This window comes from Aquila chrysaetos, chromosome 3, assembly GCF_900496995.4.
Source record: "Aquila chrysaetos chrysaetos chromosome 3, bAquChr1.4, whole genome shotgun sequence".
NCBI lineage: Eukaryota > Metazoa > Chordata > Aves > Accipitriformes > Accipitridae > Aquila > Aquila chrysaetos.
In genome coordinates this window covers 9519208-9533111 of record NC_044006.1, presented here as the reverse complement: position 1 = coordinate 9533111, position 13904 = coordinate 9519208, and the positions used below count along the sequence as shown (strand labels likewise).

General features: G+C 43.6%; 1 protein-coding gene and 1 pseudogene across 1 annotated transcript; both read right to left on the bottom strand.

Annotated features, from left to right (window-relative positions):
- Positions 1–224: 224 nt before the first annotated feature.
- LOC115339260 (spermatogenesis-associated protein 2-like) lies at positions 225–3934 on the bottom strand. Its single transcript, XM_030008969.1, is given in 4 exon segments — positions 225–936; positions 939–1731; positions 3511–3533; positions 3536–3934. Coding segments are annotated over 4 exon segments (1566 nt in total). The 5' UTR covers positions 3828–3934; the 3' UTR covers positions 225–478.
- Positions 3935–9316: 5382 nt separating this feature from the next.
- Positions 9317–13311, bottom strand: LOC115338830 (annotated as a pseudogene).
- Between the last annotated feature and the right edge of the window lie 593 nt (positions 13312–13904).

Here is a 13904-nt window from a genome sequence, read left to right as displayed (position 1 = left end):
ACATACTTCTTGCACATTTTGAAGTCATACTTTATCAAAAAACTGGCAGTAGTTTCATCACTCATAGAAAATGAGAATCTTAATTTTTAGACTTCATTTTCAAGCCTTGCATGGTTTTATTTGGGCAAGGAGATGACTGCAATGTAATAGAAAGGTGTGATGTCACTTTTCTAAAATACAACAGCTGCCAAGTTTTAAAGGAAAAATGTGCTCTTCTCCCCCCATTTAAATTGAAAAGTAATGATCATTTAGGAGTTACCTAAATTATAGCAGCATGAAATCTAATGTATCTGCAGCATCTGTGAAGCCACAAAAATCAAGAACTGGCACCTGATCACTGAACCATGGTTTCCAAATATTTGGACATGTCATTTTGGTAAGAGGTCAGTGTATTTTCTTATCAATGGAGTCAGAACATTAGTTAGGATAGCCCTTTCCCCTCCCCCTTTCCTTCCCCTCCAAAACAGACTAATCAAGTCTATCTGTAAACTACATGGGACAGCTGGGATGATTTATAGTTTAACTGATTGTTAGGCATGAATCTGTGAAGCTCGCTTTTTCTACAGCAGGGATCATAATAGTAAGCATTGAGGCAAGTGTCACATGAGACTTTTGAGCAAAACGTGCAAGTGTTTGCAGCTCCAGATCGGTTACAAAAGCCGCAGCGCGAGGTGCCTGAAGGTTTGGATTTTGAACTGAATTGAGCAGCTCTCTCTTGACTCTGAGTCTGTGATGTGTACTGAGATTTCTCCCTTAACGCAGACGCAGGAGACAAGCCATCATTTGGAAGTGGTTTGATTGAATAGGTGCTCTGTTTCACTGCTGGGTATTCCTGCCTAGAGTTGAACAGATTGTCACACTTTTGGCAAACAGAAGTGCCACAAGGTACGCCACAGTTTTGGCACTTGAGGGAAGCTGTCTCTTGGCTAAGTGGGTGCGTTTGTGGTAAACGGGATTGGCATCATTTTTTAACAGCCATACATCAGGCTTAATAGCTTCTTGTCTTTTAAAATTTAACATACTTCTAGAATCGGGATCAGTATATAAATCTAAGTCCTCTTGAGCAGAAAAATAGGAGCTGTAAGGGACATTTGTTCTTAGCATGCCATTGTGATGAGATGAAGTTGGCAAGAATTCATCTGAACACCCGTGTGGGGAGCTTGACATTGTCAGAAGAGAGGGTGATGGACGGATAATTTCATCTTTGATGTCATCTTCTGCATCAACTAAAATTGGTTCTTTCCTGAGACTCAGTGAGCTCATCAAAGGTGGTTTCTTACTTTCCCAATAATTATCATATGTGTCCACTGATTTAGAAGGCTTGCTCACCTTTGGCTTGAAATAATCTTTAGAGGCCCGTTCACTCGCTGATTTCTGGAGTACCATTCGTGCCATGGAAGTGTTTAAGTTTTCTTTGCACTCTACACGCCGTTTCATGGCTTCTGAGCAGCCTCTAACATCTTCATTGCTATTTTTTCGTTCATTTATGACATCAATCTCTGAATAACCTTTATCCTTCACTTGCAAGTGAATTTCAAGAAGCTGCTCACATTCCACTTTGGCCAAAAAGAGTTCAAATGAAACCATTTTCACTTGAATGGCATCAACCTGCTCTTTGAGCTTATACATTGTTCCCAGTTCTTGGACATAGCCCATGTAGTTCAAAATCTGCCTTACATCATCTTCAGTTAGAGCAGACTTTACATAATAAACAAAGGGTCCAGTGTAGGTCTAAGGGGAGTGGAGGGGAAATAAAAGGAAAACTAGGTTACAAATTCAGTGGTGGACTAAATGTTCAGATAATTCAGTGACAGATACTATATAATTAAATAGAATAATAATGACAGTGAACACATGCAACTCCCATGGCAAGATGAACTCCATCTCTGCATTCCTCCTGTTCAGCAGATGGAAATTCAATGAGGCAAATTCAAAGTACGAGAGTTTTCATTCAAATTGAAATCCTGATTAGCATAGTGTCCTCCCTGTTGATTTAAATCACTATGCTTTACACTGACATTAACTTTTATGTGTACCAGACACGTTTGCATTTACAGCAAGTCTACCACAAAAGGTAAAAGGCAGAGACTTCATGTATTGCCCCTGGACAGAGGCTAGGTAGAGACAACAGGAACTCAGAATTACCTGCGGGAGTACCAAAGTCCTCTTCAATTCAGCTTTAAATATACTTGAGGTGCGCTCTTTTTTTGTGTACTATTACTATGCAGTTTCAATGCCTGTTTATTTAATTTTATATTAGGTCCAGAACTACCACTAAAAAAGCCCCAAAACCAAAGATATGAGTTTGTGCAAGTTGAGGTATCCTTAGTATCTGGCATGCCTGAGGTATGTTCTTAATCCAGTTCAAACTGTTTTGGATTGCAGGCAAGAGTAGCCTGCCCATCACATCTTTGTATAGAACAGGTACTGGATCCACAGCGCACAACCAAAGTCAATATTGGCAGTGCATCAAGAGATATCCTTGATGGATCAGCAACATTTCAAAGGCCAGAACTTAAGCATAATGTTGAAGATTTATGGAGAGATCTTAGAGGAAGGTAGTTTCCCCTTGGGGAAACAGAGAACTCTCAGATGCTCTAATAACATTCAAATTCTCTGCTAAATAGTGAAACAGAGTCTTTTTAAGGAAAACAAACAAAAATACCCACCACTAGTGCACACAACCTGCAAATTACTTTAAACACCTATACTGGTAGTGCTTTTATCCAGCTTTCAAGTCTCAAAACTGTTCTTGTAAGTCACCTGCAGCATTCATTACTGAAATGCTGCAGCAGTTTTGAATAAGCACATAAGAACAGGTAAAAGATAAAATAGAAAAATCAACAGCAGAGAACTCACTATCTGACTTCCAGCACCGAAGTCGAGCAATATACAAGTTCCTACTTTTTCCCCTCTGAGACCCTGGCATAGGCAAATAATTTGAAAGTACATTAAATCAGAACTTCATGAATTGAGAACTGACAAGCAGATAAAAGATATTGTGGAAACAATTCTTTCAGAGAAGTTCCTTTACCATTACCACATAACTTGTGAGAACCTCAGCAAAGTATCCATTTGAATGCATGCATTGGTTGTTAGTACTTGTGCTCCATTAATAGCTGTTGAAGGCAAAAATCAAACTTTGAGTGAGCTTCAAACACAACCTGACCACTCACCCTATTGAAAGCATCTTCAAGTAGAAATTAAGGCACTGTAGCAGGGTAGGCTGAACAAAAACCTTAAATAAGCTCTTCCTCTATTTTATGGTTACATTATAAATGCAGATAGTACTTGTACTTCTGCTCTCAGGATACTCTCACCAGCACAAACTTCACTTATTTTACATAGAAACTTTCCTATGGCTTCTGTTTACCAACTGTATATAGACGAATATATATAATCATGCTAACAGGTGGGAAAAAAGGAAGTCTTTAAAGGAAATGTATGAAATGTGTTAGAAGAAAAAAAACAAATCATGTTCTCACTGTGGCCACACATAAAACATCTTACCTTAATATTTTTGAACTCCTTTTCCAGGGGTAAAGAAAGAGATTAATCCCAACTGTCTCGAGCATGCTGAATGCATTATGGAGAGAATGTAAACTTGAGGATTTCACAGATCTCAGTGAGTTTTCAGCCATCTCATAAAATTTTATCAGCCGGAATCTATAAAAGGGATCAATTTTGGGAAGGCAAAAGTAAGGCTGCGCTGCCACTCGCAAATACTCATCATTAATAGGACGCTGCTTGTTGTCAGAGGCATTCAGTTTGCATTCATGGAACTGTACATACTTCCTAAATAAATCGTCTTTATATTTTGTATCCATTGAAATCAGTTTTTATCTCACACTTGGGCAGCTACCTCGTCTCTCTCATGGTTATTCGGCAGTAGGTTGATTATCTGGCATTAAGAATCTTCAGTATGGCAACTCTTCTGAATAAAATTGAAAACAAAGACAAGTCATCACAGTTGCATAAATCCCAGATGTCCACAGCATCTATCTGCTTCATGGGATTCTATAAAATGGTTCACAGAGCAGCAGCTCCCAGAACAGCCTCTAAGTTTCTGAAAAGCGCAAGAGTCTACGGAATGCTGTTGTCCTGCCTTTCACTGCCATTGTCTACTCATCTTCCAGTTATCTGCCTAAAACAGCACAACAAACCTACATCAAGCAAGGCACTGAGAGCTCGATACAATACCGCTGGTGTGTAGGATCAAGCCCAGACTGAGGGCTCCTTGGCTTAGGGAACCAAGGCAAAAGTTACTCACAGCAAAAAACTTAAAGGAGAAGCATGAGTTTTATGGTCTCTTCTCTGCGTTTTATTTGCCCTTTCAGTGCAAACAACTTACACAAACTTTATTTTAATCAGTTGCTGTTTCGGTGGGGGGGTTTTTTTTTTGTCCTGCATAGTGATATAATCATTAAAAAAATCCCACAAAGAAGTTTCATTTTGCTCAGCTTGGGAAAGCATCTACTTTTCTTTTCCCCTAGTGGCACGAACTGCCCCTAGAGTGAGCATATTAATTAACTTTGCCTTTTTTATTTTTAACATTTTCTAGGCTTTTGACTGCCACTCACATTCCACCTGACGGGCAACCCCAGGCCACCACTCTGCTGGGGGAGCTCTGCAGCCATCCTACAGAGAACACACTCCCCTGATTGCTGCAAACTACAGCCAAAGTTTCAGCTTTATTAGAACAAAGCAGATCATTTCTGTTTTTACAAACATGTATGCTTTTGTTTGCTGGGATAGTTCCTTTTATATATATACTGATCTACATTTTCATCTCACTGAGCTCACATACTGCACAGAAAAAGCTGGTGAGAAAAGAAGCTTCCTAAAGGTATTTTACCAAAACCAAGGTAATTAACAGACCGATGGACTCCATCTCGACTGCCTGAGGAACTTCAGATCAAAAAGCAGACCACAGGCTTTGGTTTTTAAATAAAAACACGATACAGCCCTTACAGACTTCCCAACTGTGAACCAAGGGAGGGGAGGCAGGAGAAAATCAATGCACTGTTTCGGTTGTAGTCAGTCTGAAACAGCACTTCAGAAAATACTTTCCACCCAATATTAATTGCAGCTGCTAGAACACTGATTGATGCCCCCACACACTCCTGTTAAAATGAAAATCACTGTTAAGACCAAAATTAATTGAATGAAAGGAGCCATAACACAAAATACATGGGGGGACACGAGGGGGACCACAAATCAACAACCAAGAGGCCAGGAAAACAAACAAACAAAAAAATCAACAGCCTAGCAGTTAATATTACTTCATGAAAGGCTGCACTTAATGACAATACCATGTGGGATAGTTAACTAGCAGTTCAATTTCTGCTCAAAGGCACACTGCTCTCGTCTTTTCCACAATCAGAAATTGCACCAATGTCAAGAGACAAGCTGTGAATCACAGGAAATGTGGAGTTCTAAATTAACATCTGAGCATAAGGGACAGGAGTAAACCCTTCTCCCTTCCCGAGATCTTTCCTCCTTAAGTCGTGCAAGATGAAGTCTGTGGACAAAGACAACAGAATGTCTGTTCCTTAGCAAGAAGGGCTCCGCAAGAGAATTTCAGAGAAAGCTCTTTGTCTGGCACATCAGTGATACACGCCCAGGACAAGGAATGATCCTGTGCTGACAAGAGCTGGATTAACTATTACAGTTCTTCCACCTCCACTGTTAATAACTACTAACCAAAAGTGCTTGGTTACATGTACGAGACGTCAGGATTAGGAAAGTCCCCCAAATGAAAGCAAAGTCCTTCATCAAGGCCCTATCGACCGTGATACTCAAAGCAACTGCCAGCTCTGATTTCGACTTGCGGTTTGTATATAAGTCAGAGTTCACACAGCCAAAAAGCAAAACATGACAAACCGAACACCCCAGCAAGCCTTTGCAGAGCTGCTCCTCTGAATGCAGAGCTTCCAGAAGCAAAACATCCCCGTCCCAGGCAGCCCACCCAGCGCCAGGAAGGCTCCGAACAGCTAACAACCATGGTTACAAGGCTCGATAAAAACCTCAATATGGGAGCAGGCACAGATAAATATAGTTTTAAGAAGCACACTGGCTGATGGAACAGATAAGGTAACAAGGCTGTTTTGCTGCAAATTATTGACTGAAAACCTCAAGATTTCACGGAGATGCATGAATAATAAGTTCTGGTCAGAATCTAGTTTCTGCTGGTGAGACAAGGAAACGCTTCTATCCATCTCCTGGGTCAAAACCTCAGCTGAGGGAACCAACGCTCTGCTACCCTGGACTGCTTGGCAGGGCACAGTCACGCAAAAACCTTCACGGCAGTAGGGGAGGGACACAGGACAGATACAACCTTCTCCTGACCCACGCTAAGGAGCCCAGAAACGCCAGGCTTCCACCAAACACTTGAAAAGAAAATGATCCCCGATACAAAGGCTATTTAATGGCACCAGACGACACCGCATCGCTGAGGAATCTCAGACCATAAAACAAGGGAGAGGGAAGGAACAACACACAAATTAACACCCGGCTGAAGCCGTTTCGCTCCTCGGTTCTCACGCAGACACTTGTTGCGGAGACGCCCGGGCCCGGCCGGGAAAGCGGGACGGGGCCGGCCGCTGCCCGGGGCCGCGGGCACGGCCCCGGAACACCGCCTTCGCCTCCCCGGCGTGAGCGGCACTCGCTGACCACCGAGCCCCGGGGCCGGACCCACGGGGGCTTCCCTCCAGCCCCTCGCCGGTAAAGGGGCGCAGCGCCCGCCGCAGCCCTCGCCCCCGGCAAACCCGCCGCCCCCTCCCCTCAGCAGCCGGCGCGGCGCCGAGGGCGCGCAGCCCGGGCGGGCAGAGCCGGCCCACCCCCGCCGCCGCGCCTCCACCCCGCGGGCCGGGCCCGTCCCTCACCGCTCCGCGCCGCGCCGGCCGCGCCAGCCGCCCGGGACCCGCCGCCGCTCAAGCCGGAAGCGCCCGGTTGACCCGGATGCGGACCGCGGACCCCCTCGGCCCTCACGCGCTCCCGCGACGTCCCAAAGCAGAGGCCACCCCTCCCGCCCCGGAAGGGCTGCGGCATGGCCAGCGGTTGGGCACGCCCGCTCTCCACGGCTACGGCCTTCCCGGCACCGGCCGGGGGCTGCCGCCGGCCAGCGGGAGGGGGCGGCTGCTGACAGCGGCGCCCCGGAAGTGGATGCCGGGAGGGGCGGGCACCGCCTCCTACCGCGGGGAGAGCTTCCGCCGCCGGACGTCAGCGGGGCGGGCGAGCGAGGGGGCGGGGGCGACCGCCTCAGGCCCCGCCCGGCGGAGGGGCCGGCGGAGGGGGGGGGCGCTGGGGGACCGGGGCCGGTCTCGGCCCCAGAGGCGGGCGGCAGCCGCCGTCCGTGGGAGGAAAATGCCCGAGCAGCCCCCCGCGGCGGGCCCCGGGACCTGCCCCCAGGCCGAGAAGGAACGTTACCGGGAAACGAACGCGGCCGTTTCCACGGACGTGGGATGCCTTTGTGCGCTCCCTGTAAGAAAAGATGGCCCCGTTAAAGCGGCTGTTCTGCTACCAACAGCTTCTGTATCGCCTTGCAGCCCCCAGAGGAGGGCCGCGTCGCCCCTCCCTTGAGAGGTCGGTTGTCTTTCCACAACCAGAACAGCCTCAGCGGTCAGCGAGGGAGGGGAGCAGCACCGCGTCCTGCCGCTCGGCGCGCACCGGCCCCTCCAACGCTCGCAACGGGACGGATCCAGCACGCACGGGGCCGAGCCGTGAGCCCGCGGTGAGACGCCCAGCCTCTTGCCGCTGTCCGCGGCTCCTCGGCCGTGGCGCTGGGCTGCTGCTGTTGAAATGGCCCGTTCCCAGGCGCGGTGCGGAAGCGCTGCCCGCTCTCCTCCCACAAGGAAAAGCGTGTCACGCGAGAACCAAAATCCTCAATTCTTAGACAAGACTTCACTTAGACTAGTGATAGCCTTATCGGGGGGGAAAAAAAAGTCAGATTAAAAAGCGAAATTGATCAGAGCCAAGAACATCAGTCTGCCACAGTGACTATAATAAGCTATGAAATACAGTACAAGGAAAACAAAAAGTCACCTGAACAATAACCCAGAGAACTTCATAGTTATAATGAGTCTACACACTTTTAAGATACTCAACATATTAAATATTTATTAAAATAAACTGTTTCCAATTACCTATTTACAGTACAAAGAACAGTACTTAATACATGTGCAACAGAAAGTAAGAAAATCAGTACTCAGACTGAAGGACAACACTCTAGGCATAATTTAAGTGACATGAATACAGGTTCACCTTTTTAAAATACCATACAGTAAAAACCATTAGGATGATATTGGCAACACCAGAAAATAAAGCACGTATGTCCAGATTCAAGATTACATAGCTTGAGATAAACAACCAGGAGATAAGGGGAGAAAGGAAACATAAAGACGAAAGGAAGAGATGCTGTGGTGTTTGCATTTTGGAGATCAAGAAATGCAGACACACGTCAAAAAATAGTCCTTTTGGCAAAAACGCCATTCACATACTTCTTGCACATTTTGAAGTCATACTTTATCAAAAACTGGCAGTAGTTTCATCACTCATAGAAAATGAGAATCTTAATTTTTAGACTTCATTTTCAAGCCTTGCATGGTTTTTATTTGGGCAAGGAGATGACTGCAATGTAATAGAAAGGTGTGATGTCACTTTTCTAATACAACAGCTGCCAAGTTTTAAAAAAGGACAATGTGCTCTCTCCCCATTTAAATGAAAAGTAATGATCATTTAGGAGTTACCTAAATTATACAGCATGAAATCTAATGTATCTGCAGCATCTGTGAAGCCACAAATCAAAGAACTGGCACCTGATCACTGAACCATGGTTCCAATATTGGACATGTCAGTTTGGTAAGAGGTCAGTGTATTTCTTACTCAATGGGTCAGAACATTAGTTAGGATAGCCCTTTCCCTCCCCCTTTTCATTCCCCTCCAAAACAGACTAATCAAGTCTATCTGTAAACTACATGGGACACGCTGGATGATTTAAGTTTAACTGATTGTTAGCATGAATCTGTGAAAGCTCGCTTTTTCTACAGCAGGGATCATAATAGTAAGCATTGAGGCAAGTGTCACATGAGACTTTTGAGCAAAACGTGGCAAGTGTTTGCAGCTCCAGATCGGTTACAAAGCCGTCAGCGCGAGGGCCTGAAGGTTTGGATTTTGAACTGAATTGAGCAGCTCTCTCTTGACTCTGAGTCTGTGATGTGGTAATGAGATTTCTCTCCTAACGCAGACGCAGGAGACAAGCCATCATTTGGAAGTGGTTTATTGAATAGGTGCTCTGTTTCACGGCTGGTATTCCTGCCTAGAGTTGAACAGATTTCACACTTTGGCAAACAGAAGTGCCACAAGTACGCCACAGTTTTGGCACTGAGAAGCTGTTCTCTTGGCTAAGTGGGTGCGTTTGTGTAAACGTGATTGGCATCATTTTTAAGCAACAGCCTACATCGGCTTCAATAGCTTCTGTCTTTTAAAATTTAAACATACTTCTAGAATCGGATCAGTATATAAATCTAAGTCCTCTTGACAGAAAAATAGGAGCTGTAAGGGACATTTGTTCTTAGCATGCCATGTGATGAGATGAAGTTGGCAAGAATTCATCTGAACACCCGTTTGGGGAGCTTGACATTGTCAGAAGAGAGGGTGATGGACGGATAATTTCATCTTGATGTCATCTTCTGCATCAACTAAAATTGGTTCTTTCATGAGACTCAGTGAGCTCATCAAAGGTGGTTTCTTACTTCCCAATAATTATCATATGTGTCCACTGATTTAGAAGGCTTGCTCACCTTTGCTTGAAATAATCTTTAGAGGCCCTTCACTCGCTGATTTCTGGAGTACCATTCGTGCCATGGAAGTGTTTAAGTTTTCTTGCACTCTACACGCCGTTTCATGGCTTCTGAGCGCCCTCTAACATCTTCATTGCTATTTTTTCGTCATTTATGACATCAATCTCTGAATAACCTTTATCCTTCACTTGCAAGTGAATTCAAGAAGCTGCTCACATTCCACTTGGCCAAAAAGAGTCAAATGAACCATTTTCACTTGAATGGCATCAACCTGCTCTTTGAGCTTATACATTGTTCCCAGTTCTTGGACATAGCCCATGTAGTTCAAAATCTGCCTTACATCATCTTCAGTTAGAGCAGACTTTACATAATAACAAAGGGTCCAGTGTAGGTCTAAGGGGGGTGGAGGGAAATAAAAGGAAAACTAGGTTACAAATTCAGTGGTGGACTAAATGTTCAGATATTCAGTGACATACTATATAAATTAAAATAGAATAATATGACAGTGAACACATGCAACTCCCCTGGCAAGATGAACTCCATCCTGGCATTCCTCCTGTTCAGCAGATGGAAATTCAATGAGGCAAATTCAAAGTACGAGAGTTTCATTCAATTGAAATCCTGATTAGCATAGTGTCCTCCCTGTGATTTAATCACTTGCTTTACACTGACATTAACTTTTATGTGTACCAGACACGTTTGCATTTACAAGCACAAGTCTACACACAAAAGGTAAAAAGGCAGAGACTTCATGTATTGCCCCTGGACAGAGGCTAGGTAAGACAACAGGAACTCAGAATTACTGGCGGGAGTACCAAAGTGCTCTTCAATTCAGCTTTAAATATCTGAGGTGCGCTCTTTTTGTGTACTATTACTATGCAGTTTCAACTGCCTGTTTATTTAATTTTATTTAGGTCCAGAACACCACTAAAAAAGCCCCAAAACCAAAGATAGAGTTTGTGCAAGTTGAGGTATCCTTAGTATCTGGCATGCCTGAGGTATGTTCTTAATCCAGTTCAAACTGTTTTGGATTGCAGGCAAGAGTAGCCTGCCCATCACATCTTTGTATAGAACAGGTACTGGATCCACAGCGCACAACCAAAGTCAATATTGGCAGTGCATCAAGAGATATCCTTGATGGATCCAACATTTCAAAGGCCAGAACTAAGCATAATGTTGAGATTATGGAGAGATCTTAGAGGAAGGTAGTTTCCCCCTGGGAAACAGAGAACTCTCAGATGCTCTAATAACATTCAAATTCTCTGCTAAATAGTGAAACAGAGTCTTTTTAGGAAAACAAACAAAAATACCCACCACTGTGCACACAACCTGCAAATTACTTTAAACCACCTATACTGGTAGTGCTTTAATCCAGCTTTCAAGTCTCAAAACTGTTCTGTAGTGCACCGCAGCATTCATTACTGAAATGCTGCAGCAGTTTTGGAATAAGCCATAAGAACAGGTAAAAGATAAAATAGAAAAATCAACAGCAGAGAACTCGTCATCTGACTTCCAGCACCGAAGTCGACGCAATATACAAGTTCCTACTTTTCCCTCTGAACCCTGGCATAGGCAAATATTTGAAAGTACATTAAAATCAGAACTTCATGAATTGAGAAACTGACAAGCAGATAAAAGATATTGTGGAAACAATTCTTTCAGAGAGTTCCTTTACCATTACCACATAACTTGTGAGAACCTCAGCAAAGTATCCATTTGAATGCATGCATTGTTGTTAGTACTTGTGCTCCATTAATAGCTGTTGCAAGGCAAAAATCAAACTTTTGAGTGACTTCAAACACAACCTGACCACTCACCCTATTGAAAGCATCTTCAAGTAGAAATTAAGGCACTGTAGCGGGTAGGCTGAACAAAAACCTTAAATAAGCTCTCCTCTATTTATGGTTACATTATAAATGCAGATAGTACTTGTACTTCTGCTCTCAGGATACTCTCACCAGCACAAACTTCACTTATTTTACATAGAAATTCCTATGGCTTCTGTTTACCAACTGTATATGACGAATATATATAATCATGCTAACAGTGGGAAAAGAAGTCTTAAAGGAAATGTATGAAATGTGTTAGAAGAAAGAAAAACAATCATGTTCTCACTGTGGCCACACATAAACATCTTACCTTAATATTTTTGAACTCCTTTTCCAGGGGTAAAGAAGAGATTAATCCAACTGTCTCGAGCATGCTGAATGCATTATGGAGAGAATGTAAACTTGAGGATTTCACAGATCTCAGTGAGTTTTCAGCCATCTCATAAAATTTTATCAGCCGGAATCTATAAAAGGGATCAATTTTGGAAGGCAAAGTAGGCTGCCGCTGCCACTCGCAAATACTCATCATAATAGGACGCTGTTGTTGTCAAGGGCATTCAGTTTGCATTCATGGAACTGTACATACTTCCTAAATAAATCGTCTTTATATTTGTATCCATTGAAATCAGTTTTTATCTCACACTTGGGCAGCTACCTCGTCTCTCTCATGGTTATTCGGCAGTAGGTTGATTATCTGGCATTAAGAATCTTCAGTAATGGCAACTCTTCTATTTGATAAAAATTGAAAACAAAGACAGTCATCACAGTTGCATAAATCCCAGATGTCCCACAGCATCTATCTGCTTCATGGGATTCTATAAAATGGTTCACAGAGCAGCAGCTCCCAGAACAGCCTCTAAGTTTCTGAAAAGCGCAAGAGTCTACGGAATGCTGTTGTCCTGCCTTTCACTGCCATTGTCTACTCATCTTCCAGTTATCTGCCTAAAACAACAGCACACAAACCTACATCAAGCAGGCAACTGAGAGCCGATACAATACCGCTGGTGTTTTAGGATCAAGCCCAGACTGAGGGCTCCTTGGCTTAGGGAACCAAGGCAAAAGTTACTCACAGCAAAAAACTTAAAGGAGAAGCATGAGTTTTTTATGGTCTCTTCTCTGCGTTTTATTTGCCCTTTCATGCAAACAACTTACACAAACTTTATTTTAATCAGTTGCTGTTCGGTGGGGGGTTTTTTTTTGTCCTGCATAGTGATAAATCATTAAAAAAATCCCACAAAGAAGTTTCATTTTGCTCAGCTTGGGAAAGACATCTACTTTTCTTTTCCCCTAGTGGCACAGAACTGCCCCTAGAGTGAGCATATTAATTACTTTGCCTTTTTTTTTTAAACATTTTCTAGGCTTTTGACTGCCACTCAATTCCACCTACGGCACCCCAGGCCACCACTCTCTGGGGAGCTCTGCAGCCCTCCTACAGAGAACACACTCCCCTGATTGCTGCAAACTACAGCCAAAGTTTCAGCTTTATTAGAACAAAGCAGAATCATTCTGTTTTACAACATGTATGCTTTTGTTTGCTGGGATAGTTCCTTTATATATATACTGATCTACATTTATTTCATCTCACTGAGCTCACATACTGCACAGAAAAAGCTGGTGAGAAAAGAAGCTTCCTAAAGGTATTTTACCAAAACCAAGGTAATTAACAGACCGATGGACTCCATCTCGACTGCCTGAGGAACTTCAGAATCAAAAAGCAGACCACAGGCTTTGGTTTTTAATAAAACCGATACAGCCCTTACAGACTTCCCAACTGTGAACCAAGGGGAGGGGAGGCAGGAGAAATCAATGCACTGTTTCGGTTGTAGTCAGTCTGAAACAGCACTTCAGAAAATACTTTCCACCCAATATTAATTGCAGCTGCTGAGAACACTGATGATGCCCCCACACACTCCTGTTAAAATGAAAAATCACTGTTAAGACCAAAATTAACTGAATGAAAGGAGCCATAACACAAAAAACATGGGGGGACACGAGGGGGACCACAAACCAACAACAAGAGGCCAGGAAAACAAACAAACAAAAAAATCACAGCCTAGCAGTTAATATTACTTCATGAAAGCTGCACTTAATGACAATACCATGTGGGATAGTTTAACTAGCATTTCATGTTCTGCTCAATTACCTTAACTTGCAGTCCCCCCTGCTTTTCTCTCAGTCACTCTGGCAACATACCAATTATCACCATGCTCAGATTAGCTCCTATTTCTAAACAAATACTGGAAAGGTGTGTCTTTTCCCCTAAAAAGATTCTACA